Here is a 24920-nt window from a genome sequence, read left to right as displayed (position 1 = left end):
AAGGCCGCAGGGGTGGGCTAGCAATCTAGCACAAGGCAAATGGCCACCAGGTCCCCGCATGTGAGGCCTTATTGGACCAGGCCTGAGACAGGGACTGAACGTCCATCTGCACCTAAACCTGTGCTCTGTCCAGGCCTGAGAGAGATGCAGAGCCTTAGGATGGGCTCTGCCTAGCAGGAGCTCGGTGTAGACACCACCTTGCCTCTGGGGAGACTCTGTGCAGGGCACCTAGAAAGCGTGGTGAGGCTGGCAGACACCGTTGCCTCCTACTGCTTGACAAGGCCTCTGCTGAGCCAGCTCGATGCTCCGCACCCCACAGTCTCCTTTCCAAACCTCTGAGACAAGCTCTCCTGGATACTATTTCCTTTGCAGCCATTTCCAGTGGACACAGCTCTTTCTCACAGATCCATTATCCCCTGTGAGGGCCAGGAGGACTCCCTGCACATTCCCCATCCTGCATCCTGCCCATGGCTCCTCCCCCACCATGAAAGGTGCTCAGGGACTGGGGCTCACGTCATCATCCCCTGTGCTCCTCTTCATCACCGTCATCCGTAGCCTCGTGCTTACTTACCTCATGATCCTTGTTTTTATTCCTCCTCCTTTTCCTCCTCCTGCTTCTTTTCCTCCTCTTCCTCCTTCCACCATCCTCATCATAGACGTCATTTATTAAGATCTTCAGTTTGCCAGCTTCCTTTGAATTCCTTTATTCAGTTTTCACCATGACCCTGTTAGATAGGTACTATTATGATCCCCATCTTGAGGTTTAGGAAACTGAGGCACAGAGAGGATGAGTTACTTGCTAAGATCACACGACTAGTTAAGTGGTAGAAGTGAACTCAGACCCAGCTCTGGATGCCATCTCCTCCCACCTTCTCAGGAACTGTCTTTTTTCACTGATCTCTTTTCTTACCTCTTTACTGAATCTTCCTCTCACATCTATAAATTTGTTCAGCTATTTTTTTTTTTCATTTCTCTCACCACAAAAATGAAAGCCCCAGGGACTTCCCTGGCAGTCCGGTGGTTAAGACTCCACGCTTCCACTGCAGGGGGCGCAGGTTCAATCCCTGATTGGGAAACTAAGATCCCGCATGCCACAACGCAGCCAAAAAAAAAAAGAAAGCCCCCTCTTCAGCTGGTATTCACCCTTTCTCCTTCCCTTCTTTTTCAAGTTTCTGGGAAGAGTCATCAGCTGTCCACGATACATATCTCCATATTTTCCCTCTTCTGTTTCTCAACGCTCTCCAGTCTGTCTTCCAAACCTATCCCTCTATGGCAGTGGCCTTCTGATTCTAAATCCAGTGCCTCACTTTAAAGGAACAACTTGTCAGCAAATATTCAGTGAGCATTTATGGTGTACTGTACGCAATGGTAAGTTCTAGGGATAGTCCTTGATCCTTACAGACTCATGGCTAAAATCCTGGGAAGCATGCTCAATTCTTCCATCTCCTCTGCCTTCTCTATTCAGTCATGCAGCCTCCACATCTGTGGTTCTCCCTTTTAAAAATGTCTTCCTTGGATTATTTCAGCAGCTTCCTATCTCCTTGCATCCAATCAGGCCTCCCTCCAATCCATTCTCCACACCTGTATCCAAAAGAATCATCCTAAAGTGTCTGTCTGGTTGGTTCATTCTCCTGCTTAATGGGTCCCCGTTGTCCACATGCAGCAGTTCTCAGAGTGCCTTCTCCTTTCCGGTAGCATCAGTATCACCTGGAAACTTGTCAGAAATGCATTTTGGGACTCCACCTTAGGCTGTGAATGAGAAACTCTGGGGGTGGGCCCAGCAGTCTGTTTAATGAGCCCTCCAGGTGATTTGGATACAGGCTCAAGTGTGAGAACCACTGGCCTGCAGGGTAAAATTCCAATTCCATAGCATAGCGCTCCATGCTCTGGGCCCTCCAACCCCTTCCTTGTCCTGACCGCTCCTTCTTGCACCCAAAATTACTCTGCACTCTGGCCATACCAAAGTATATGCCCATTTCACACCTCCATGTTTTGTCTGCTTCCCTTCCCAAGGCTGTATGAGATGCTTCTTTTCTGAGCTCCCACGACACTCATCAGTCTGTTATGCGTAAGGGTTCTCTTATCCATCGACTCTTATAAGCCCCTGGAGGGCAGGGACTGTCCTGTTTATCTCTGTACGCCCATCACCGCCTGCAGTGTTTGCGACAGAGTTGGCATGCATAAACGAATAAATAAATGTGGAAACTGAGACCCAGAGGAAGGCAGGAACTTGTGGCAGAGTCAGGATTCCAACCCAGATCTTCTGACTCTCAGTGGGGGCTCATTCCTCGCAAGTAGGCCACCTCCCTCCTCTGTTGCCCCAGAGATCATTCTTTTAGATTCGGACCCTTGCGTCCTTTTGCTCCCCTCTTGCCTCTCCTGGGCACCTCTCTCCTCTTAGCCATGTTTGATCTTCTTTCTGAGGTTCCGAGATCATTCTCCTTGACAAAAAAAAGTGAAAACTGAACAGTCCCTGGCCTCTGCCTCGTTCAGTTGTCTGTTGGTATCACACAGCCAGCCCCAAGCCGACTCCTCTTTTTGTTCATTGCTTTTTCCAAATACAGCTTTCAAAAAGGTTTTTGACCCTCTCCTCATAGCATGCATCAGAATAAATTCCAAATAGATTAAAAAGTAAAATATAAAAATACAGCCAAAGGAAAGTAGTACTTTTGAAGAAAGTAGAATAGAAATCACATCCCTAGAGGGAAGAGAACTTTCAAGGGACAGCAGTGCTAGGAAAAATCAGATTTGATAATATACGAACACTTTAAACAACAACCAAAAAAGACTGGATACCACAAAACTTTGAAAAGTATGTTTAGGAAATATGACAAATGGTTATTATCATGAAAGTTGACAGGAAAACCATTAGGACCCCAGCAGTTAATGAGCAGGAGACTGAACCGATCACACAGAAGGAAATATAACTAGTAAACAACGGAAATATAACTAGTTAACCACAGAAATATGTTTAACCTTCCTGGCAGTCAGAAAATTCATGTGAAGGCGGCAGGATGCCACTTATCACCTATCATGTCTTCAGAGAATGTGTTTAAATTGTAATACATGATTCTGGCAAGAGTGCAAGTGACAGGTGCTCTCAAAGGCTACTAGTCAGAGTGTAATCGGGGACAAGCTTTTTGGAAAGGAAATGACACTTGGCACCAGGAGCCATCACCCAAGGGAAGGAAAAATCTGCCTACAAAGGTTTTTATTATAGTGTTATTATAATGGCCAAACTCAAATATAACCTAAGGAGTTTATTATGAAAAGTATGGTTCAACTAGCATACGGAGTATAAAGGAGCAGCCCAGTGACCCTGCAGAGGCTGCGGGCACCTGGACCAGCCAGCACAGCCGCTCCCACTCTTGCTCCTTTGGTGTGGGTGGGGCCACTGCAACAGCACTGGATTCAGTATCAGGAACGGATGCCTCTGCCTCAGGCCCCGTCTCTGAGTTTCATTTTCCTCTTCTGTACAATGGGGATGGTGAAAGCTTCCCGGGGTGGCTCCCAGATACACCGCTGCAAGGAGCCAGTGGGACAGTGCACTGACAGCCCCTGGCACACTGTGCTCGCTGCAGTGGCGAGCACCTTCTGAGAAGGTCAGTGCTTGCCTTGCTGAGCCCCCTCTTCAGGGCTCAGAGGGAAATGCCCACCCCAGTCCCATCCTCCCCTGCTAGACCATCCCCAGGTACTGGAGACCTCAGAATTTCTTGCCCCAGCAGCGCCAAGTCCACTTCTGTCCTCTTGAGGGTAGAACACACCTCCCTGTGCCGACTCCAAAGTCCAAGGAGGGATGTTTGCAGAGGCTGTAAGCTGAACTTGGATGTATAAGCTGGGCAGTCCGCACACGTGTGCACAGTGCTTCCCACAGCGTGAGATGGGACCAGGGTGGGAAGGGAACGGGAGGGCAGGCTGGGGCTAGCTCTCCCTACACCATGGGCCAGCATGGGTCTCCGGGAGTCAGAATTCTCAATTCAAACCTGGCCTTCCAGATCATTTTTCAAGGGAGGATAGAATATATTTTATTTAACAGCTTCATACCATGATTAGTAACTGTCACATATTTGGAATCTAAATCTTAGACGTGTGGTATGTGGACATCCATTTGTAATTTTGTCCCTAGCCCCACAAATCTTAGGGATTTGAGCCTTCACGGACATGGTGGCAATGGCTGGAGGTGAGGCTGGGTAGACGGGACAGATGGTGAAGGGTCTTGTCAGCCAAAGTCACATCAAGGAGCTTGGACTTTGTCCTGCGGACTAACAATAGCAGAAGCTAACGAGCTGCCTTTGTGCCAAACATTATGTGTGTGACTTGTAACTGTCATGGCACAGAAACACTATGAAGAAGGAGCTAGTCTGATTTCCCATATTCTTAGATGATGATAATGAGACTTTGAAAGGGTAAAGAACTTTCCGAGGGATACAGAGTTAGTGGTCAGGGTTCAAAAGCAGACCCACAGAATTATTGGGGCAGCCCAATCCGCGAGCAGGGTTGGGCTGAGGAAGGCGGGAAGGAGGCAGTTGTGGGATGGATCTGCACAGGAGCCACAGACCTGGTGTTGCTAGGTTCCTGGGGACCTGGGAGAGGGAAGCATCAAGGGAGAGTGAGCATTCAAGTCTGAGTCATTGTGGAGGAATGGTGGTGGCTGGATCCCTTGGGGGAAATGGATTAGATAAGAAAACAAAGCTTTCAGGGCCTTGGTTTCTGTAAGAGGGGATTAGACCAGATGTTCTTTTTTGTTTTGTTTTTTGGGGTTTTTTTTTGGTTTTTTATTGGAGTATAGTTGATTTACAATGTTGTGTTAGTTTCTGCTGTACAGCAAAGTGAATCAGTTATATACATATATCCACTCTTTTTTAGATTCTTTTCCCATATAGGTGATTACAGAGTATTGAGTAGAGTTCCCTGTGCTATACAGTAGGTCCTTATTAGTTACCTATTTTATATACAGTAGTATGTATATTGTCAGTCCCAATCTCCCAATTTATCCCTCCCCCCGAAAGCAATTTTTTTTAATTAATTTATTTTATTTTATTTATTTTTGGCTGCATTGGGTCTTCGTTGCTGTGCATGGGCTTTCTCTAGTTGCAGCGAGCGGGGGGCTACTCTTCGTTGCGGTGCGCAGGCCTCTCATTGTGGTGGCTTCTCTTGTTACAGAGCACGGGATCTAGGCGTGCAGTCTTCGGTAGTTGTGGCTCACGGGCTCTAGAGCACAGGCTCAGTAGTTGTGGCGCACGGGCTTAGTTGCTCCATGGCATGTGGGAGTCTTCCGGGACCAGGGCTCGAACCCTTGTCCCCTGCATTGGCAGGCGAATTCTTAACCACCGCGCCACCAGGGAAGCCCCAAAAGCAAATTTTTTAAAATTAATTTTTACTGGAGTATAGTTGCTTTACAATGTTGTGTTAGTTTCTACTGTACAGCAAAGTGAATCAGCTATATCCCCTCTTTTTTGGATTTCCTTCCCATTTAGTTCACCAGAGAGAATTGAGTAGAGTTCCCTGTGCTATACAGTAGGTTCTCATTAGTTACCTATTTTATACACAGTATCAATAGTGTATATATGTCAATCCCAACCTCCCAATTCATCCCCCCCACCCCCTGCCCAGACCAGATGTTCTTAAAGATCTCTTTTTGTATGATGGTAATCAATGTTTTGAGGGTTATTTGATGTCTGAAATATTATAGAATATATTTGTACAGAAAGTAAATGGCTTATATATAACAGAGACTCATGTATTTGTTGATTGGTTGATCCAGGTTAATCATTAGTTCTGAAGTATTTTGTACATCTGTAAATAGCTCTCTTCTCAAGCTCTGCTTCATTTTACTTATAGTTTCCTTGGTATGTCACCTTGCTCTTCCTCCCATTTAAGTTTTATGCATGTGAACATTTTGGGGATATGTCTTCTTTGTATATATTTTAAATAAGTATAGCAGATGTTTTAAACCTCTTTTTGGCTCTTTCTCATATCATAATAATTATACCATGTATTGAGATATTTGTACACAGCCCTGTCTTTCCTCCTGGGTTACAAACTCCTTTTGAGTAAGGAAAAAAAAAAAAACAGACCCGTGCTCTTAATGATCCTGACAAGCTGTCTCAGTGGGCGGTGGAAAGCCTCTGAAGATTTTAGCCCTGAGAGTGTCAAGATCAGATTTGTGTGGAATTGAAGGAAGGCACGATGGAGGCAAGGAGGTCTGGTGGCTCCTGGAGTGACCCCAGTGAGCTGGTGACCTGTCCTCAGGCAGTAGCAGCGGCGGGGGTGGGGTGGGGGGTTGGTGTAGGCAGGAGTGAACACACCTGCCCTTACTCCTGGCTGCAGAAAGCCAGCCACGGTCAGGCTCTGCACTCCCAGACCTCTCATCTTGGCATGCAGACTGCTTCTCTCCCCACAGAGAAGGAGGAAGAGGCTGCAGGAGAAGCAGCCTGCAAGGGCGCGGGCAAGCACTGTGGGAGCCCGGCTGGGCAGGTACTTCTTCCCAGATGCTTTCCCCCCGTTGCTCCTGGCTGTTCTGACAAGAGCAGAACGAGTTGCATCAGCAGGAGACCAGTGGCTCCACGCAGATGAGCTGGCTCCAGGCTGGACTGAGGCAGGGACATTCCTGGAGGAGGGATTCAACCAAGCATGCGGCCCACAGGTGGCCTTGAGGAGAGGTTTGACCATTCCAGGCCAGCGTCATTGGCTGGCTTTATAGGCCTCTGTGCTGTGTCCTGTGGGTCAGGGAAACGAGATGTGAGAGGCCTTGGGCCATTTGGATAGGCCTTCTGGAACAGGGCTGTGTTCTGGTGGCAGGCTTGGCAGTGTCACCCAGCAGTAGGAAGGCCTCCAACACCCACTGCCCTCCTGCAGGGGACCCAAGGACAAAGCTGGCCCCCGTTTCAGTGTGTGTATGTCTGTGAACTGGCCTGTGTGTGGCCTCTAACACTGCTGGCCACACCCTCTGCTTCACTCTCGGCTTCTGTGACACTCGGAATCATAACAGACAAGATTTATTGAGCCCTTGCCATGTGCCAGACATGGTGCCAGATGCTGTAAAAGGCACAGCACTTCATTTAATCATCACGGCTATCTGGGAAGTGGTCTTGACGTCCCCGTTATGCATGAGGAACTTGAGGCCTGAAGAAATCCCGTGACACACCCTGGTTGCGTGATGCGGAATCTGGATGTGGACGTGGGTCTCCCAGACTCCAAGGCCCACAGTCTCCCATGGCATCACACCCTCCCTGCGTCTCCTCGTGGCTCTTACTGTTGGTTCTCAGTCTGCTCCGCAGGCTCCTCTGCTCCCACCGACCCCTTCAGAGTTGGTGTCTATGAGGTTCTCCTCTCTTCTTGCCCCACACAGAGATTCTCAATCTCAAGTCACCAAACGCCCTCGCTTTCAGGGACCCTGCTCCCTTTGGCAGTGGTGTGCGGCGTGTTGTGTGTGGGTACCTGTGTATGATTTTTCTGAGACGGGGAGCCATGGCTTTTATTTGAGAGACGGGCTGCAGTTGTGGTTACTTGGTATTTGTCTGACACAGTGATGCCCCAGCCAGATCCTGGTCTTCCTGTTCCTCCTTTCCCTGGGATTCCTGAGGAGGCCCTGCACCAGGACAGCGACAGGTGGGAAAAATAAAATAGCGGTGCTGGGTCCCCGTGCCCTAAGGCAGCCTCTCTGAGACTTGAGTCCCAAGCATAAGACTCGCTCCCACCCCCACCCCACCCCCTCCCCGACCCCTTCCCAGTCTTGCTCTCTGCCCGAAGGCAGTAGGAGCTTCAGCGCTCTTAGAACAGGTGAGCAGAGCAGGGACCGGAATGCCGGGCCTGCTCCAGGGAGGCAAGCTCTGCCTTGGCGTACCCGCCGCTGCCTGCGCACAAGGAGCCAGAAGGAGCTCTATGTGTGCCTGTGACTTTGCACTTCCTACTAGTAAATGTGACACACGTGTCCTCAAATCCAAGAAGTCACATGAGTTGTTTCCCCTCCTGGGAAAGAGTAAAGATGGGAAGAGAGGCAGAAGCCTCCCCTCCACCTTGGAGCGTTTGTCAGCTTCTCAAAGGGGCTTGAGATCGTAAGCTAATTTCCTACCATTTCACATGGTGGTTACATATGGGACCCTTAAGCACATGGGAAAAGCCAAGAGATGTTGTCTCAGAGAGGGAATCTCGTGTCACAGAAAGACCCAGGCTCTGAAGTTGAATCCAGCTCAGATTCTCCCCAGCTGTGTGTGCCTCGGGGCAAGGCCCCTCGCCTCTCTGAGCCTCAGTCCCCTCTGTGAAACAGGATGCAGGGCACCAACCGGAGTGACCCCTAACTCACCTCAGCGCTTCTGGCGGGTAGAAGGGAGGCCCCATCCATCCTTGACTAGCCCCCGAGACCTCCCAAGGTGGGAACAGCAGTGCTGATAATAAATGGTGTGGCAGAAAGAACACCCATCCTGGCATCACGACGTTGGGTTTGCATCTTGGTACAGACTCTTATGTGACCTTGAACACGTTGCTTCATCTTGGGTCCCGTACCTGTGAAGTGGGTGAAAGTTGTAGAGACATAAATAATATCTATAAAAACCAGCCTGTAGTCTCCACACCCCCAGCTGTGCCATTACTGCCTCTCCCTCCCTTCCCGAGCGGCCCCTGCCCTTCCTCCTCTTTAGGGGTATGTGGGCAAGCGTGGGCAGGGACCCAGGGCTGTAGGGCGCGGGGAGGATGTTGGGACCTGCTGGGCTCTGGAGAAGGGACGGGGGCTGTGCTTTGCTCAGCACAGACTGGTACCTGCCATTCCTTTCAGTACACGTCTGATCTTCCCAGGAGGGGCTTCTCCCCAGTTCTGCATAAGATCTTGGCCATTTCTCCACCGTTCCCTTTCCTGCTGGATCTCACTGTCCTGATCTTTACCCCCTTACACACACACACTTCTCCTGGACACAGAGGGAGGCACAGGAGGAAGCCGGTCTGGGGTCTGCTGTCTCGTCTCACTGGGGCTGAGACCCAGCGAAGTTGGCCCTAAGGGCCCATCCTTTGAGCTGACGCTTGGAGGAGGGATAGAATTTGCCTGAGAGAGAGGTGTTGCCAGAGATGGGGAGACGTGAGGAGGGGGTGGCTGGAGCAGACAGTCCATTGAAGGCCGCAGAAGACAAGCCTGAAGAGATGCTGAGGGCAGTGGAGGAGCCGGGATGGAGTTCATGTCCCCTTACACACCCGCGGCCGGTGCTGCGCTGCTGGGCCACAGAAGGGAATCAGATGTGAGCCCCTGCCCTGGGGCTAATGGCGGTGGTGATAGTAGCTGACCAGTGACTGTGAGCTGGGCACTCAGCCTGAATTATCTCATTAAGTTTTCACAACACAAGATAAATACCCTTAGTATCCCTGGTTTATCCATAGGGAAATGATAGTTTTCTTGCCCAAGGCCTCCACACAGTTGAGTGACCAGAGCTGAGTTTGGATCTGGGCCCAAGGATCTTCTGTCTTAGTCAGCTCATGTTGCTATAACGAAATACCACAGACTGGGTGGCTTATAAACAGCAGACATTTGTTTCTCACAGTTCTGGAGGCTGGAAGTCCAGGATCATGGCACTGGCAGACTTGGTGTTTGGTGAGGGCTTCCTGGTTCATAAATCATTATGTCCTCACTTGGTGGAAGGAGCGAGGGATCTCTTGGGCCTCTTTTGTAAGGGCGCTAATCCCATTCTTGAGGGCTTCACCCTTCACCCTCAAAGGCCCACCTCCTAATACCATCACCTTGGGCATTAGGTGTTCAACATAAATGAATTGGGGGGGGGGATGGGCCACAAACTTTCAAACCATAGCAGATCTTTTTTTTTATAAATTTATTTATTTTATTTATTTATTTTTGGCTGTGTTGGGTCTTCATTGTTATGCGTGGGTTTTCTCTAGTCACGGTGAGCAGGGGCTACTCTTTGTTGTAGTGCATGGGCTTCTCACTGCGGTGGCTTCTCTTGTTGCGGAGCACAGGCTCTAGACGTGCGGGCTTCAGTAGTTGCGGCACACAGGCTCAGTAGTTGTGGCTCATGGACTCTAGAGCGCAGGCTCAGTAGTTGTGGTGCACGGGCTTAGTTGCTCCGCAGCATGTGGGATCTTCCCGGACCAGGGCTCGAACCCATGTCCCCTGCATTGGCAGGAGGATTCTCAACCACTGTGCCCCAGGGAAGCCCCTATAGCAGATCTTAACTCCATATTTTATCACCTCCTAAAGGTTAGAGGTCATTTCTACCTTGGGATGAAGGTATTCAGGAAAGACATGAGAAAGGAGAAGATGCTGAGTCTTAAGAAGCAAGTAGGGTGGATCAGGTGGGTGGAGGTGGGGAGACCGTTAGAGACAGAAGGAGCAGCATCAGCAAAAGAATGGAGGCACGAATCAGCAGATGCGGACTTAAGATGGGCTGAAATGAAACCTGGAGCAGCAGGCAGGGTTACTGGCTAAAAAACTCTGATCTCCTGTGGGCAGTGGTGATGTGATCCAGTTTGTATATAGAAAGATCTTTCTGGCAGAGAGCAGAAAGTGGTTTGGGAGGCAGAGGTGGCCCATTCTGGGCACTCCTTTTGGGTGAATGGAACTCAACAATTATTTTGTACTTTTCCAGTCACTCTACTGGGCTCTGGGGCCGGTTAGTGGCCAACAAGACAAACAGTGTACATGGCCTCATTATAATAGTCCGTTTGAAAGATGATGAGACCTGGACTTTAGGTGGTAGCAGTGGGCTTGGGAGGAAAGGATGGATCCGTGGGATTCTATAGAAAATAGAATCGAAATGACCCAGATGACCAGTAGGACAGAACGGGCTGGAGAGATGAAGAGGGATGCAAAGTCGATTCCCAGGCTTCTGGTTTGGAAGATTGAGTAGACAGCAGAGGTTAGGGAACACAGAAGGAGGAGCAGATCTGGCGGAACCAGAAACAACTGAGATGTCCAACAACAGAGGGGTTGCCTACATAGGCTATGGGACATCCCTGGGACATCCCTCCAGCCTACAGGGTTGGTTTGTGACTTTCTGCAGCAGCACTCAGGAGCCCAGTTGTAAGGGTGGGAGAGGTGGATGTATGGGTTGATCTAAGTTCGTGGTTCCCCTGGGCTAGGACAGTAGAACGACAAGGGCAGGGAGCTGAGGGTGCTCACGAGAGAGTGGCTGAAGCGATATACTCAAGGGACTAGACCAGGGAGGGCTCGTGTGCTGAACAGAAAGGCAGGGCTGGGAACTAGAGGGAGGAAGAGAGGTAGAAGGAGAGGAAGTTGTGGCCCTGGAGTGGACCCTGGGGTGTCAGGTTTCAGAGCTGATGCCTCTCCAGTCTGGTACTGAGATCCCTCAGGGAAGAATCATCCCATTCTGCAATTAAAGAACTGAAGCTTAGAGAGCTTGTCACCTGCCCAAAGTCACCCAACTCCATCGGTGGCAGAACTGGGGTTGGAGTGTTGTTTCTGCTCTGCCATACTAGCTCACATTCTGTCTTTATTTTTCAGGTTCACTTTAGAACAGTTGACTGAGAGCGAGGAAATTCAGCAGAAGGGAAAGGAGGCGAGCCCAGCAGAGCAGATAGGAGAGAGAGGGCAGGCTCCTCCTGGGCCCCTCAGTAGCAGCAAAGGGGAGGGGTACTGCTCGGCCGTTGGGTCTTCCTCGTGGCCCAAGACCCCCCCCCCCCACCGCCCAAGGCCAGAGCAGCACAGCCCAGTGCCCCACGCCCTGTGCCCCGCCCTGCAGCTCACTTGGTATCCTCCATCCACACTGGCCCCACTGTGTGCTCGTTGTGCCCTACCATGTACCTTGTCTCTGCCACACATCCTGTGTCCCCAGCACCCACCAGGTCGTCCGTCCTCCAGCCGTGTTTGTTCCCCATGCCCCAGGCTCCCTGTACATACCTCATGCCCCCCACCTTGTTTCTCATTAGCCTGTACACACTTTGGGTCCCCACCACTCACCCAGTCCCATCACAAGCTGTGTGCCCGCTCATGCCCACTTGTGCTGTGTCTACAGAGCGCATCAGATGGCTTCTGGAAATCTGTGGCCACTCGGGTGCCCAAGGAACCCCCTGAGATTCGCATCCTCAACCCATATTTCATCCAGGAAGCCGCCTTCACCCTCATCGGACTGCCTTTCAACAACGGCCTCATGGGCCGCGGGGTGAGATGTCTGGATCCTGGGAGAGGTAGAAGGGGACCTGGGCCAGAGGTGCCTTGGGAAGGAAGGACAGGGCGGCAGGGTGGGGACAGGGGATTCAGTTCTCAGGAGCAGAGCTGAGCTCTGGAGAGCTTCGCTGAGGGTTTCAGCCTCACTCTGCACCCCCTTCCCCTCCATCCAGAACATCCCGACCCTCGGCAGTGTGGCAGTGACCATGGCACTACACGGCTGTGATGAGGTGGCAGTTGCAGGCTTCGGCTACGACATGAGCACACCCAATGCACCCCTGCACTACTATGAGACCGTGCGCATGGCAGCCATCAAAGAGGTGCAGGGCTGGGCGGGGGGCGGTCCCTGGGCAGGGCGAGGGAGGGGTCAGTGCCAGCACGAAGGACAGACTCTGACTGCGTGTGTACAAATGAATGGTCAAGGGACGAGCCAGCTTCGGGTCTGGCTGCTCAGAGCTCCCTGAAAGGCCCTGCCCCACCCTCAGCTAAGTTGGGTCACCAGGCATCCATCCCTGCCTGCAGGCCTCTGACCACCAAGCATCCTTCTCCCTGAACTTCCCCTCCCTGGCCCTCTCCTTGTCCTGGTCCAACCCCTGCCTCCTCCTTGCTGCTCCCCAGCCATCACATGCCCATCTTGGAGCAAGCTCACAGCCCTCCTCTCTGCTTCGATTCTCCTCTTCCCTCAGAGGACCTCCTCGCCCTCTCAAACAACCCACAGACCTTACCTCTCCGTGCCAGGATGCCCCCATACCTCCTCCACCCTTCCCCGTGGCCAAGCACTAAAGCTTTCTAGCACCCAGAGTTGCTTCCCGGGTGATTCATATGTTCAGGTACCTTAAGTTCTCCCAGTCAGCTAGCCTCTCCTGGCACCTCTCCCTTCACAGCAAGAGCCCACGTGGAAAATCGAAATGCCTCTTACAGCACCCTTTGCTTCTACCACTCATCTCCCGCTGCTCCCAGCCTGGACCCTGGGCGTCTGGGGCTTGTGCTTTGAGCAGCTTCTCTACTCCTGCATCTGGGTGGCGAAGGTTGTTAGGGTCAATCTCCCGGAGTCCGAGCAGACTCACGGTTCAGCCAGCGCTCGTCCCTGCTCATCAGTCTCTCACATGCCCGGCTCCAACCCCACTGCACTGTTCAGGCCTTATGCTCCCCAGAGCTCCCTCCCTCCCTCCCCTCCTCCACCTCCTCCACCGTGAGAAAACTGGAGGAAACTGCAGCCCCAGGGGTGCTCTGCGCCTTCGCCCTCCTCACTCCCACTCACCCTTCGCCCCTCGCAGCCTGGCTTCCCCCTTCACCTGACATACCTCCCACCAAGGTCACCAGTGACTCAAGGCTGCCGAGTCCAAGGGACACGCATCAGTCAGTCCCGCCTTTTCTGATCGCTCTGAAACACTTTCTGTGTTGACCGGCCCTTCCTGAGACGCTCTCCTGCTTAGACTCTGAGCCGGTCATTTCAGTGCTCCTCCTGTTTCCCTCGCCAGGCTCTCTCATTCTCTTCCTCCGTGTCCTGGATTTCGGTGCATCCCTTAAGAGTCAGCATTAGCTAGGGCTCCATCCTAGACAGTCTTCTCTTCTCACTCCACATGTTTCCCAGGAGATCCACATCCCCATCCTTGGCTTCCGTTCCCATCCATATTGTCTTAGGCTTTTTGTGTTCATTCAGGCGGGCTCGAGTAATTGCGAGTTATTTCAAGGAAATAAGAGAGACTTGGGAATCTCATGAGAAGCCAGAAATAGCCTTACAGCTGGGCCTCCTGTTGCCTGGAATGGGGTTCAGAAGTGGGAAGCTCATCTTGGGTCCAGGAGAGCCCCTGACCTGTCTTACCCCTCAGCAGTGGCTCCAGCCCTGCCTCATTTTCACCAGGACCCTGGTGGTCTCTCCGTCTCTGCCTCTCTTCACATATCTTCTTGCTGCTTCGTCCCCTGCCAGCACCCACTCCAAACTTCTCTCACTGCTTTTACCTGCCCCCTGGCTTCTGTTTACTCCTATATTTGGTCTCTTACATATTCCTTTTATATAAACTTTATGTAAAAGTTTTAGGCAGAAGGTGAGAGGCCGCAGACATAGGCAGTAGCTGGATCATGAAGGGCTTTCTCTGCCACGGTAAGGAGCGTGGACTTCGCTCTGAAGGCAGGAGGGAGCCATGGACCAGTTTTAGGCTGTAGATTAGCATGTAGTAGGGTCACTGTGGCTGCAGCGTGACCTAGAGGGTTCCAGGCAAGAACAGAAACCAGTGGGGACACTGTCTCAGCAGTCTAGGCAAGAGATGAAGGATCCTGCCCTGGAACTGTTCAGTGATGATGGGAAGACAGAGGTAAGAAACGGTTAGGATTTTAAATCAGCAAGGCCTGGAGGTGGCCTCCATGCAGGAATGAGGTGGAAGGACACCACCTTCCCTGAGGTGCCCAGTGGAGGCTGTTCCCTTTCTGCCACCTGCCACATCTCAGTTGTCAGGCCATTGCCCCCGCTCCCCTTCCTCATCCTGTAGAACCGCCTGGCTCTGAGGCTCACGGCATCTGCTGCACCACCTCCATGTGGAGTGCTGAGTGCTGGCAATGAAATCAAATGGCCTGGGTTCAGAGCCTGGCTCTGTACCTTCCTTTGCTTATCAATACAAAGGGTAATGTTAGGTCTGGGAAAGAGTCGATGTGATAATGTATAGAAGAGGCCTGGCCATGGTAAGCGCCCATACGTGTTAGCCACTATTATTAATATTAATGTTTTCACCCCTACTTACTCTTGTTACCTCTCAGCACCCTAGAGAAGTCACTGAAATGCTGTTGCTTGGGTGTAGGGTCCCTGTTGTCACCTCGGGGTGTCTTCGGTAGGCAAGTGAACCATTCCGTGCCCTGGCCCCACCGTTGCTTCACCTCCACCCGACTGATCAGTCCATTCTCCAGGCCCAGTGAGAGCCTGGGGATGTGAAGACAGTGGGGCGAGGACCGAATGCCGGCAGGATATGTGAGGGGTGTCAGAGGCGTTCATAAAGGAGGAGAGGACTTCCCTGGCAGTCCAGTGGTTAAGACTCCACACTTCCAATGCAGGGGGTGCTGGTCTGATCCCTGGTCGGGGAACTAAGATCCCACATGCTGCGCAGCACACCCAAAAAATTAAAACAAAACAAAACAAAACAGAAAACATAAAGGAGGAGAGAGAGTAGAGAAGGGTTAGAAGTTGCAGGGTTGGGGAATTCTCTGGCGGTCCAGTGGTTAGGACTCTGCGCTTTCACTGCTAACATCTTGTAAGCTGTGCGGCGTGGCCAAAAAAAAAGAAGATGCAGGGTCGTGGAGACCAAGGGAGGGAGTGCCTACAATGTCCAGCACTGCAAGGAAGTCCCAGAAGATGTGTGCTGAGAAGTGGCCGTCAGATGTACCAGCCCCGAGGGACTGAGCAGTAGCCAGAGGTTGAAGTGGGCTCGCACCGGAGTCTGCCATGGGAGGGAAATCTGGGCTGGAAATGAGGATCTGTGGGTTGTGAGCACAGCTGCTTTTCAGATACAGGGGAGGCACGGATGAGGTTTCCCAGGGAGATGACAGAGGAGGACATGCGATGGTCAGGGCAGAACCGTGGGGGCAAAGAGATAAAGATGGGAAAAGAGCTGTGAGAAGGAAGGCTCCTCTGCGAGCGTGGTCTCTGCATCCAGAGTCAGGGGTCCTGGTGAGGCTCCCAGAATCCTGCCCCAGCCCGTGGACAATGCAGACGGCGTAGTGAGGAGAGCGCTGTAAGCTCCTGTGCTGTGTGCACCAGGGAGAGATTGGGAAAAGAGCGCCAGAGAGGCGGTGTTGCCTGGTCGGAGAGAGAGATGCATCCAGGCAGACGTTTTTGTTTGCTCTGCTATTACGAACTTTGTCAAACGTATTCAAAGTATAGAGAGTAAAATAATGCACTCCCACATACTGTCACCTCCCTCCCCCAGGTGTCAACATGCGGCCGGTGTTGCTCAATCTGCTCTTCCTCTCACGCCTCCCCTCCCTGCTGGTTATTGGGAAAGAAGTCTCAGACATCGTATCATGCCAGCCATAAACATTTCAGTAAATTTCTCTAAAAGATAAGGACGAATTTTTTCAATATTATACCATTATCACACCTGGAAATTTAACAATAATTCCTTGATATCATCAGATATCCAGTCCTCTGCTGACCTTTCAACCCTCAGGGACTCCCAGTGGGTGTTCTTGAAACTGACCTATCAGATTGGTTACTTCTCCCTGGGGAGTGATGCCGGCATGGGCTAAGTAAAGAGCTGTATGAGTTTCTATTCTCGCTTGGATCCTGGCCCTGCCATTCTTCCATGCCTCCATTTTCTTACCTGGAAAATCTAATTTCATTCAACACATATGTACTGAGCACCTACTCTGTGCTAATCAGTCCCTGCCTTCAAAGACAGACAGTGAGCCAGATGTTTGAATCTTCAAGGAATGAGGGTGAGTCACCCAGTGGTCTGCAACGAGGACGGGCAGTTTGCAGACGGCTGAGGATAATGCCAGGAGCCAAAGGAGCCAGACGTTCAAGGGAGTACACAGGGACAGTTGTGTAGATGCAGCAACAAAGAGTGAGGAAGAGCCTGCCACCTCCAGGCGCCATGAGTGTGGATGTGAGGGAAGAAAGAGCGTGTCTGGGGGATGCTGTCCTTGGGGGCAGCCAGGTTTGTGGTTAGCACAGGAAGTTGAAGGGGGTGTTCAAAGAAGAGGAGTATAGGGGATTTTGCCCAAGTTTCAGACAGAAAAGATTTGGAAGGTTGGAGGAGGTTGACTGGGTCAGACAAGGACCAGATAAGAGCTGTAAGTTCTCCACACCGGTAAGTAGTGGCTGTGAACATCCCAGGGTGAGCCTCAGCGCTGACGGATGCAACAGAGCGGTCAGTTGTGTCCAGACTGTGACAAGGCCATTGGCTTTCGTTGTTCCTTTATTCATTCAATCCTGTTTCATTCTTTGAGAGACTTAGTCATCACAGCTTCCTGGTGAGAGCACTGGGGAAAGGAGAGAACCTGAGCCTGGGTGCAGTCTTCCCCAGGAAAGCCCTGGAAGGCAGCGTCTTCCCTGCAATTTTCATATTAACCGTTAAGATGAGCCTCTGGCCCCCTGGCTCCTCTGGTCTGAGAGGCAGGATTTCATCAGCTGCCCCCAGGCCTGGAGAGTGGATTGCAGCAGGCCAGAGAATGACTAAGCCACCCCGCACGGTTCCCTTTCCAGCAGGGCCCAACCCCAGGCCTGGGCCGGACCTGAGTGACTCACATTGCCTGACCTCAGGGTGCCTAGGACCTAGGGGCCTGGAGAAGCCGCCGGGCAAGGACAGGTGGAAGGAGTGAGAACCAGGTTGGAAAGCCTACATCTCTAAGACTTGGAAGAAGTTAAGAGGCCGGGTAAAGGGGTTATTAGAAGGTTATTTTCTCCAGGTCCTGGGAAGGGAGGTGGGTGAGCTGTGGCACCTCTAGGGCAGACGTCCCACAGTCAGAGCATCGGAGGGTGGCGGTCGGAAGTGGGCATGGAGCCCTGGGAACCTGCGTTCTAGCAGGGCCACATCCCAGCAGCCACCTGGGCTGCCCAGCTGACCACTGCTCCATCTTTCCTTTCAGTCCTGGACGCACAACATTCAGCGAGAGAAAGAGTTTCTGCGGAAGCTGGTGAAAGCGCATGTCATAACTGACCTAACCAGTGGCATCTGAGGTGGACCCAGCACGTGGCCACAGAAGTCCAGCCACCGCCACCTGCCCACTTCATTGGCCTCGGTCTGGCTCTGCCTGAGAGGTGCGGGAGCCTTCAGACCCAGAGAAGGACAGTGCCAAGTGGCCCCAGGGGTGGTGAGGCCTTGGTGGGGCAGCCAGAGCTGTGTCTGCTCAGAGGCCAGCCTCAGAGACCAGCACTAGGCCTCACTCTCAGCCTGGGTCCTTGAAGCCAGAGGGCCAGGAGGCCACTGGCCATGCCCAGCGGGCCCAGCATGCAGGAGGCGGACATTAGGCAGCAAGGCTGCTGCCAGAATCATTTCTCCAATCAGTGTTCGGTGTATTATCATTTTGTGAATTTGGGGTGGGGGGAGGGTAGGGATAATTTATTTTTCAATAAGGTTGGAGATGTCAAGTTTGGTCTACTGGCCGTGCAGAAGGAGACCCACTAAAGGGCCCCTCAGGCAGTGGTACCAATGGGCTCCCTGTAGAGTGGGAGTGCCAGGACTAGCCTGTGCCCTGCTCCGGGGCTACAGGGAGGTGGGCAGGATCTCAGGCCAGCCCCCTCCAGCTCATGACACTGTTTGGCCTTTCTTGGGGAGCAGATGGGATAGTCCCGCTCAGCAGCCCCCAGCTGTCCCACAGGGAAACCCTGGAGCCATCCTTTAAGCCAACAAGATGCCCCTGGGCTTGAGTGGAGAGAACTTCAGAGCTCGGGCGGTGAGGCCTGGCCCAACCTGATGGGAATGCCCCTCCCTCCCCAACTGCAGCCGACCCATAGGACACTGCCCCAGGCCTGGAGTGACCAACTTGGCAGCTGTTCTGGGTTTCAGCAGTGAGACTGCCAGGTCCTTGGGTTCTGCCTTTAGCCTGGACCAGAGGGAAGTGAGGCTCAAGGACCTCACCCAGGCTGTGGCAGCCATCCTGAGCAGCCATCATGGAAGCAATAAAGCTCTTCCCTGAACCTGGCCTCCTCTTGCTTTCTCTGACTTTCCTGGAAGAAACAGGAACCTGGGGCCTCAGCAAGTATGCTAAACCCAAGGGCCATCTCTCCAGCCCTCCTGGGTCCCTTTCACTTCTCGTGTTAGCTGAAGGACCTGGGTAGCCACCTAGGGGCCTTCTGGAGCCTCTCCTGTCCTATAGCCGTCCTGCACCCTCTTTGCCTTAAGAGAGGCAGTCCAGGGGCATCAGGACATGCCCCAGAATCTACCCTGCTGCCTCCTACAGGAGCCAGAGTTCAGGGGATTGAAGCCCCAGCCCGAGCACAGTGCCTCTGGGTCACCACAGCCCCAGCACTACAGGGACAGAGGTTCCTGCAAGCACAGGAAAGTTGCACGGCCGAGCCCCCAGCACAGGGACCTAAACCACTCCCGGCAGCTCCGCTGAGCCCTGGAAAGACACGCCCTCCCCCTTAGCACACAGGCACCCGGTCTCCCCTCAGGACCCCTCTTTCTGCACAGAAGAGGAAGGCACAGCCCATCTCTAGGACCCCTCTGGCAAACATTATTTTATTATTATTTTTTAAATTTATTTTATTATTATTGTTTTATTTTTATTTATTTTTGGCTGAGTTGGGTCTGTTGCTGTGAGCGGGCTTTTCTCTAGTTGCGGCGAGCAGGGGCTACTCTTCGTTGCAGTGCGCGGGCTTCTCATTGTGGTGGCTTCTCTTGTTGCGGAGCACGGGCTCTAGGCGCGTGGGCTCAGTAGTTGTGGCTCGCGGGCTTAGTTGCTCCGCTGCATGTGGGATCTTCCCGGACCAGGGCTCAAACCCGTGTCCCCTGCATTGGTCTTAACCACTGCGCCACCAGGGAAGCCCCTCTGGCAAACATTAGAAAGGGCATCCCAGCCTTACCCCCTAGAGCCCTGGAATCTGCTCTCTCCCTTCCCCAGCATTCCCAGGCAGGCCTGAGAAAGGCCAACGCACTCCTGCCCCTGAGGCCATAGGCCTGGGAGTGAGCTTCCTGCCAGAGCTGCCACGTGGCAACAGGTGGGGCTGACTGGCCCCGTCACCTCTTACCTGACATCCCAATCCAAGTGCCATTCCCTTCTGACTTCCCGCATGCCCCTTTACTGCTGTGCTTTGTGCTCAGACAGAAGCCTCCTCAGCCGAGGGGAAAGTGAGGCCCTGACTGAGGGACAGGGAGACCCAGAAACTCCCTTCGATTCTGCTGGAAACAAGGCCACTATGATGCAAACTCCAATGCTTCCTGTGTCCTACGTGAATGGCGCCCCCTGGAGTTGTGCAGGGCATAGGCTGCATGCCAGCAAGCAGCAGCCCTGGCTGATAGAGCCCTGGGGCAGAACCCCTGCACTCTGCCCCCCTTGCCCAGGCAGCCGGCTTGGGGAGGCAGCAGAACACAGAGCTGCTCACCGCCTGGCCTCCTGTCCCACAGGGGTCCTGCCGAGCCTGGGACAGTCAGGCTTCTAGTCCCCACCACTACACATTAACTGCCCTCCCGAAAGCTGTGGTTCTCTGCCTGGCCATAAACCAGAATCACCTGTGCAGATGTGGAAAACTGCACATGCCCATTCTGATTCAGGTCTGGGGTGAGGCCCAGATTCGGGTAGTTTTAAAAGGTCCACAGGTGGTTCAGATGCACAGCCAGGGTACAGCTGGTCCACACATGTTCCCTGAGCACTATCAGCTTCACCCACGGCTTCCAATTGTCAGTTGGTCAACGATTCCCAAATTGCCATCTCCAGCCCAGCTCTCTTCGCTTTGCTCCAGGCTACAAACTCAGTCACTTCCTGAACATTTCCACTAGGATAATCCACAGGTCCCTCCAGCCTGGCACGTCCAACACTGAACTGATGAGCTCCTGCCCCCAACCTATCCCTCCTTCAGGAGCCCCAGCTGCCAGAATGCATCCCCTCCTCCTAGTCACCCAGGCCAAAGGCATGCCATCCTACTTCCTCACCGCATCCAATCAGGCACCAACTTGAGTTTTCAAAAAGGTGTGTTCCTGAAAGAGCCCACAAAGCCCCACACTCTCCCCACAATTCAGCTTCAGAATCCTCTTCTCCCCCAGCAGCCTCCTGACGTACCTCCAAACCACCCTCCCCACCACAGCCAGAGCCAGCCACTGAAACGCACGTTGGATCACACCATTCTCCTGCCTGAAACCCTTCAGTGGTCCCCAGTATCACTGGGATAAAGTCCAGACTCCCTATTAGGACACACAGGATCTGGCCTTTCCTTACCTCTATCCATGTTACCCACCCAACCTCCATCCCACCCACCAGCCGAACTACCATAATTAGGCATCTGAAATACTAGCCTCCAGCTCCTACCTCAAGCCTCAGTGCAAAAGTTCCTCCGCCGGGACCCTCCCCTTCTTCAGCCCCCGGCACCCACTCCTACCAGCGCCGCTGTGCCAGGCTGAGCAGCGGTGTTTGCAGGTGTGTCTGTACTCCAAGCCCCAGGCGGCAGCGGAGGGGAGCGGCGGGGCCGCAGGAGCCGGGTCAGACCATGAAAGCCCCAGCGCAGTCAGTGCGTCTCGGACTCAATGCAGTGGGTCTGTTGAGAGAAGAAACTAGCGGTGGATCAGAGAGAGCAGCTAGTGCAGAGCGGCCAGCCAGGACGGCGGGAACCCGAAGGCCGGTGGGCCAAGGCAGGGACCGGCCTGTCCCCTCCCTCTCCCGCCCTCTGCCCGGCCTCCCAACTCCCTACTCCCAGTGTCTACAAACTCCGAACCCTCAGTGTCCATGCCGCTGCGCCGCCTGGGTTCTCCACTCTGTCCTGGGGGCCCTTCCCAGCATCTCCTCCCCGCCCCACCTCGGGGGACCTAGTGGAGCCAGGGGGACCAGATTCCAGAGGGTGGAGTGGCCAGGTGAGCCCTGAGAGGTGGGGCGGGGCAGGGGGTGCTCGGGCCCCACCCCAGGATCCGGTGACGCCGGGACTGGAATTTGACACCGGACGGCGGCGGGCAGGAGGCTGCTGAGGGATGGAGTTGGGCCCGGCCCCCAGACACGGTCCACGGGCTCCACCAGCAGCAGGTCCCTCGGGTCCCAGCCCTCGCTGTGCCCCAGACCCAGAGCCCTGCACTTGCGGTAAGCCGACCTGTTTGCCCACCTCTCGTCCCAGCCCAGGGGCTAGAGGGAGCGGCCAGGGTCGTCCCCCTCCGCTCCTTTCTTACATCCTCCCTCTCCTGGGCCTGCTGCACAGCTCTCCGCCCCTCCCAGCCCCCCGCAGTCCCTCTTGTCGCTTGTTGGACTGCGCTAGCCCTGCTGGCCCGCTGTAATGTGAGGCTCCCGCTGCTGCTAGAGGGCTTAGACTGGCTGCCAAGCTTTTGGCTAAAAGGGGCACTGCCCGGTGCACAGCCCTGGGCATGAGCCTTTTGAGCTGCAGGGGAAAGCCCAGCACTGGTCCCAGGAAAGGTGCCTAGAAGAACACGACACAGAACCCCCGTGGTGAGTATCGGGGTGGGGGGGGGGCGGTGGTGGTGCTGGTAGATGGGGAGGAAAGGCAAGGGCTGGAGGACCAAGTGGCCCCAGATTGCCGGGAGGGAGACGTAGGGCCTGAGCTGCCTACGTCCCAAGAGACCTGCTCCTGGGCTCCCCCTAGTGCAGGGGGCCTTTACCCTGCCTTGCCGGGCTTTCCCTCCATCAATGAGAACAGTCACTAGCCTGGCTCCTCAGGCCCAAATTCCGTTAGCCGAGCACACCTGGCCCTGGAGGACCTCACCAGGGAGGACCGGCCCACAGGTATGCAGACATTCTGTATGCTCAGGGGTGGGGGTGGAGGTGACTGCTGGGACCAAAGAGCAGGCCAGCTAGTGAGGGCTCATGAGGCTCCAGAGAGGTGCTTGGGAGTGCCAGGCAATGTGGGCTCACAAAACCTGGTGGGACTCTGAAAGCCCAGCTGGGCTCAGGAAGGATGGTTCGTGGGGGAAACTTCTAGGAGCAGGGCCAGGCTGCCAGATCCAGGGGAAGCTGGAAGGGGTACAGACCTGGACCAGCTCTCAGGGTGGCTAAGCTCTCAGAGTAGTCTCAGGTAGAAGCAACTCCAGGGAGTTGCTGGGGCCTGAGTCTAGCTGAAGGTAGGGGAAAAGCCCACCCCCCGTTTGAGTCCACAGGCTTGGCAAATGCTACCCCCTGGTGGCCATAGGGAGCCATGGCCTAGGCCTCATGTTCCTAGAGGGCTCATCACCCTCCACCGTCTGCTGGGTGGGCAGCACAGGCTGAAGCCTGGGCCTCACTATCATCAGATAACTCAGGTCAACCAGCAAGCACCCTAATTTTTCTCCAGGCCACAACTTCCTCCTCTGTGGCATGGAGAGAAGGCTCTCTGTGAGATCAAGGGTGTCCAACTGCTCCCTTCTCCAGCCCTGCAGCACAGAGCAGGAAGGTCACCTTTCCTGCACGGCTGCGTGGGTCTACCCTTGTGACCTTAGATAATTGCTGAGCTTCTCTGAGCCTTGTTTGCTCATCTGGAAAATGGGGATAATACCATTTACCTCATGGAGTTGTGAGGTCTGAAAGAGGGAACCAGGTGCAAAGCACCACGAAATAGGTTCTCGATGCAGCCACTTCTCCTGGGTTGAGCCCAGCTGCCCAAGCCCCTTGTCCCTCATCTGGAGAAGCTGAAGTGGAGAGATGACCTGCTCAAAGGATAACTCATCTCTCAATGTTCCAAGCTGCCTCAAGAGGAGGGTGGGGGAACAGGTCAACTACGGCTGATGGGAGTTCCTGGTGTTGACAGAGATGGAGCCTGGACGTGGAGGCCCTTCTGTGCTGCCCCTCTGGCCCCGGCCTAGGCGGCAGGTGAGTGGTTCTCCCAGTGACTCCCACCTGGTACTGAAGAAAGGTGGCTTGACTAGGGAGAGCAGGGCTCCCTGGGCAGGCGTCAGAAGTAGGTGGGGGAATGGTCAGGGAGGGGCCCGGAGGAAGGAGGAAAGGTCAATGCCCTCAGGTGGTGATTCCTTACCCGGGCTCCCCGGGGCAGCTGATCCATTATCCTCCAACCCGAGCCCTTCCATCCGGCCCCAGCCCCTCCCTGCACCCACCAGGGTTTCCTCCTCCCCCCTGAGGCTCCATCTCGTCTCTCCGAGCAGCCTGCCCTGTGGCCTACCCTGGCCGCTCTGGCCCTGCTGAGCAGCATCGCCGAGGGCGAGGCCTCCCTGGGCCCCGCACCCAGCAGCCCGGTCCCCCGAGAAGGCCCCGCGCCGGCCCCGGCGCCCCCCGCGGGTCCCCTGCCTGGTAGGTGAGAGGGCGAGGGCGCGGGGCGGGGCGGGCTGGCCGGGGACCCGCGCGTGACTGCGTCTCGTTCCAGGGGGCCGCGCGGCCGGTCTGTGCGGCGGAGGAGCCCGGCGGCCGCCGCCCCCGCCGCCCGCGCACTCGCCCGCTGCCCCCCGAGGGCCCCGCGCTGCGCGGGCTGGGGGCCGGGGCGGCCGCGGGAGCCGGGGGAGCCGCGCGCGGGCCGCGGGGGCGCGGGGCTGCCGCCTGCGCTCTCAGCTGGTGCCGGTGCGCGCGCTCGGCTTGGGCCACCACTCCGATGAGCTGGTGCGTTTCCGCTTCTGCAGCGGCTCCTGCCGCCGCGCGCGCTCCCCGCATGACCTCAGTCTGGCCAGCCTGCTGGGTGCCGGGGCCCTGCGGCCGCCCCCCGGCTCGCGGCCCGTCAGCCAGCCCTGCTGCCGACCCACGCGCTACGAGGCCGTCTCCTTCATGGACGTCAACAGCACCTGGAAGACCGTGGACCGCCTCTCGGCCACTGCCTGCGGCTGTCTGGGCTGAGGGCTCACTCCGAGGGTGTGCGGAAGCACCCTTACCTGTGGATCTAACTGCCTGGGGCCGGCCGGGGGCCTCGGCCGGAGACGGAGGCTTCGGCCCGGTGAGTTGACAGACATCAGCCCTGCGGAGATAGAGGCACGACTGACCAGCGGCCCCAGGGCTCTCACCCTGCCGGCCTCAGCCCCACAGACACCAGAAACCTCAGCTGTGGAGACCCGAGGACCCACTGCTCACAGACTCTGGCACTGACCAGGCCATGGACCCAGGACTCCTCCTCTGGAGAACCCAGATGTGCCAGGTTGCAGCCTCAGCCCAGGCCTTGGGGGGACAGATCTGGAGACACATTGCAATTGTGTTGGGGAAGTGCCTGTGCTGGAGTGGGCCTTGGACTCACTCGTGGGAG

General features: G+C 54.6%; 2 protein-coding genes across 5 annotated transcripts in view; both read left to right on the top strand.

The window, feature by feature from the left end:
- ST3GAL3 (ST3 beta-galactoside alpha-2,3-sialyltransferase 3) overlaps positions 1–18752 on the top strand; it is a 235491-nt gene extending 216739 nt beyond the window's left edge. For 2 of the 4 annotated variants that reach the window (XM_082455586.1, XM_082455585.1), the window contains 3 exons: positions 11973–12119; positions 12298–12444; positions 17702–18752. In XM_082455586.1, coding sequence (XP_082311712.1) covers positions 11973–12119; positions 12298–12444; positions 17702–17791 — 384 coding nt within the window. In that variant the 3' untranslated portion in view covers positions 17792–18752. The remainder of the gene's footprint in view (positions 1–11972; positions 12120–12297; positions 12445–17701) is intronic. The other 2 variants (XM_082455588.1, XM_082455587.1) reach the window with 1 other exon arrangement.
- Positions 18753–19390: 638 nt separating this feature from the next.
- Positions 19391–24629, top strand: ARTN (artemin). Its single transcript, XM_082455981.1, has 4 exons — positions 19391–22198; positions 23490–23551; positions 23842–23986; positions 24060–24629. Exons 2-4 carry the CDS (start codon positions 23492–23494, stop codon positions 24518–24520), a joined length of 666 nt encoding a protein of 221 aa, XP_082312107.1. The 5' UTR covers positions 19391–22198; positions 23490–23491; the 3' UTR covers positions 24521–24629.
- The last annotated feature ends 291 nt before the right edge of the window (positions 24630–24920 follow it).

Source organism: Balaenoptera physalus (genome assembly GCF_965194825.1).
Source record: "Balaenoptera physalus genome assembly, chromosome: 1".
In the NCBI taxonomy this organism is placed as follows: domain Eukaryota; kingdom Metazoa; phylum Chordata; class Mammalia; order Artiodactyla; family Balaenopteridae; genus Balaenoptera; species Balaenoptera physalus.
Note: the sequence above shows the minus strand (reverse complement) of the source record. Positions and strands in the feature narration are given on the sequence as shown.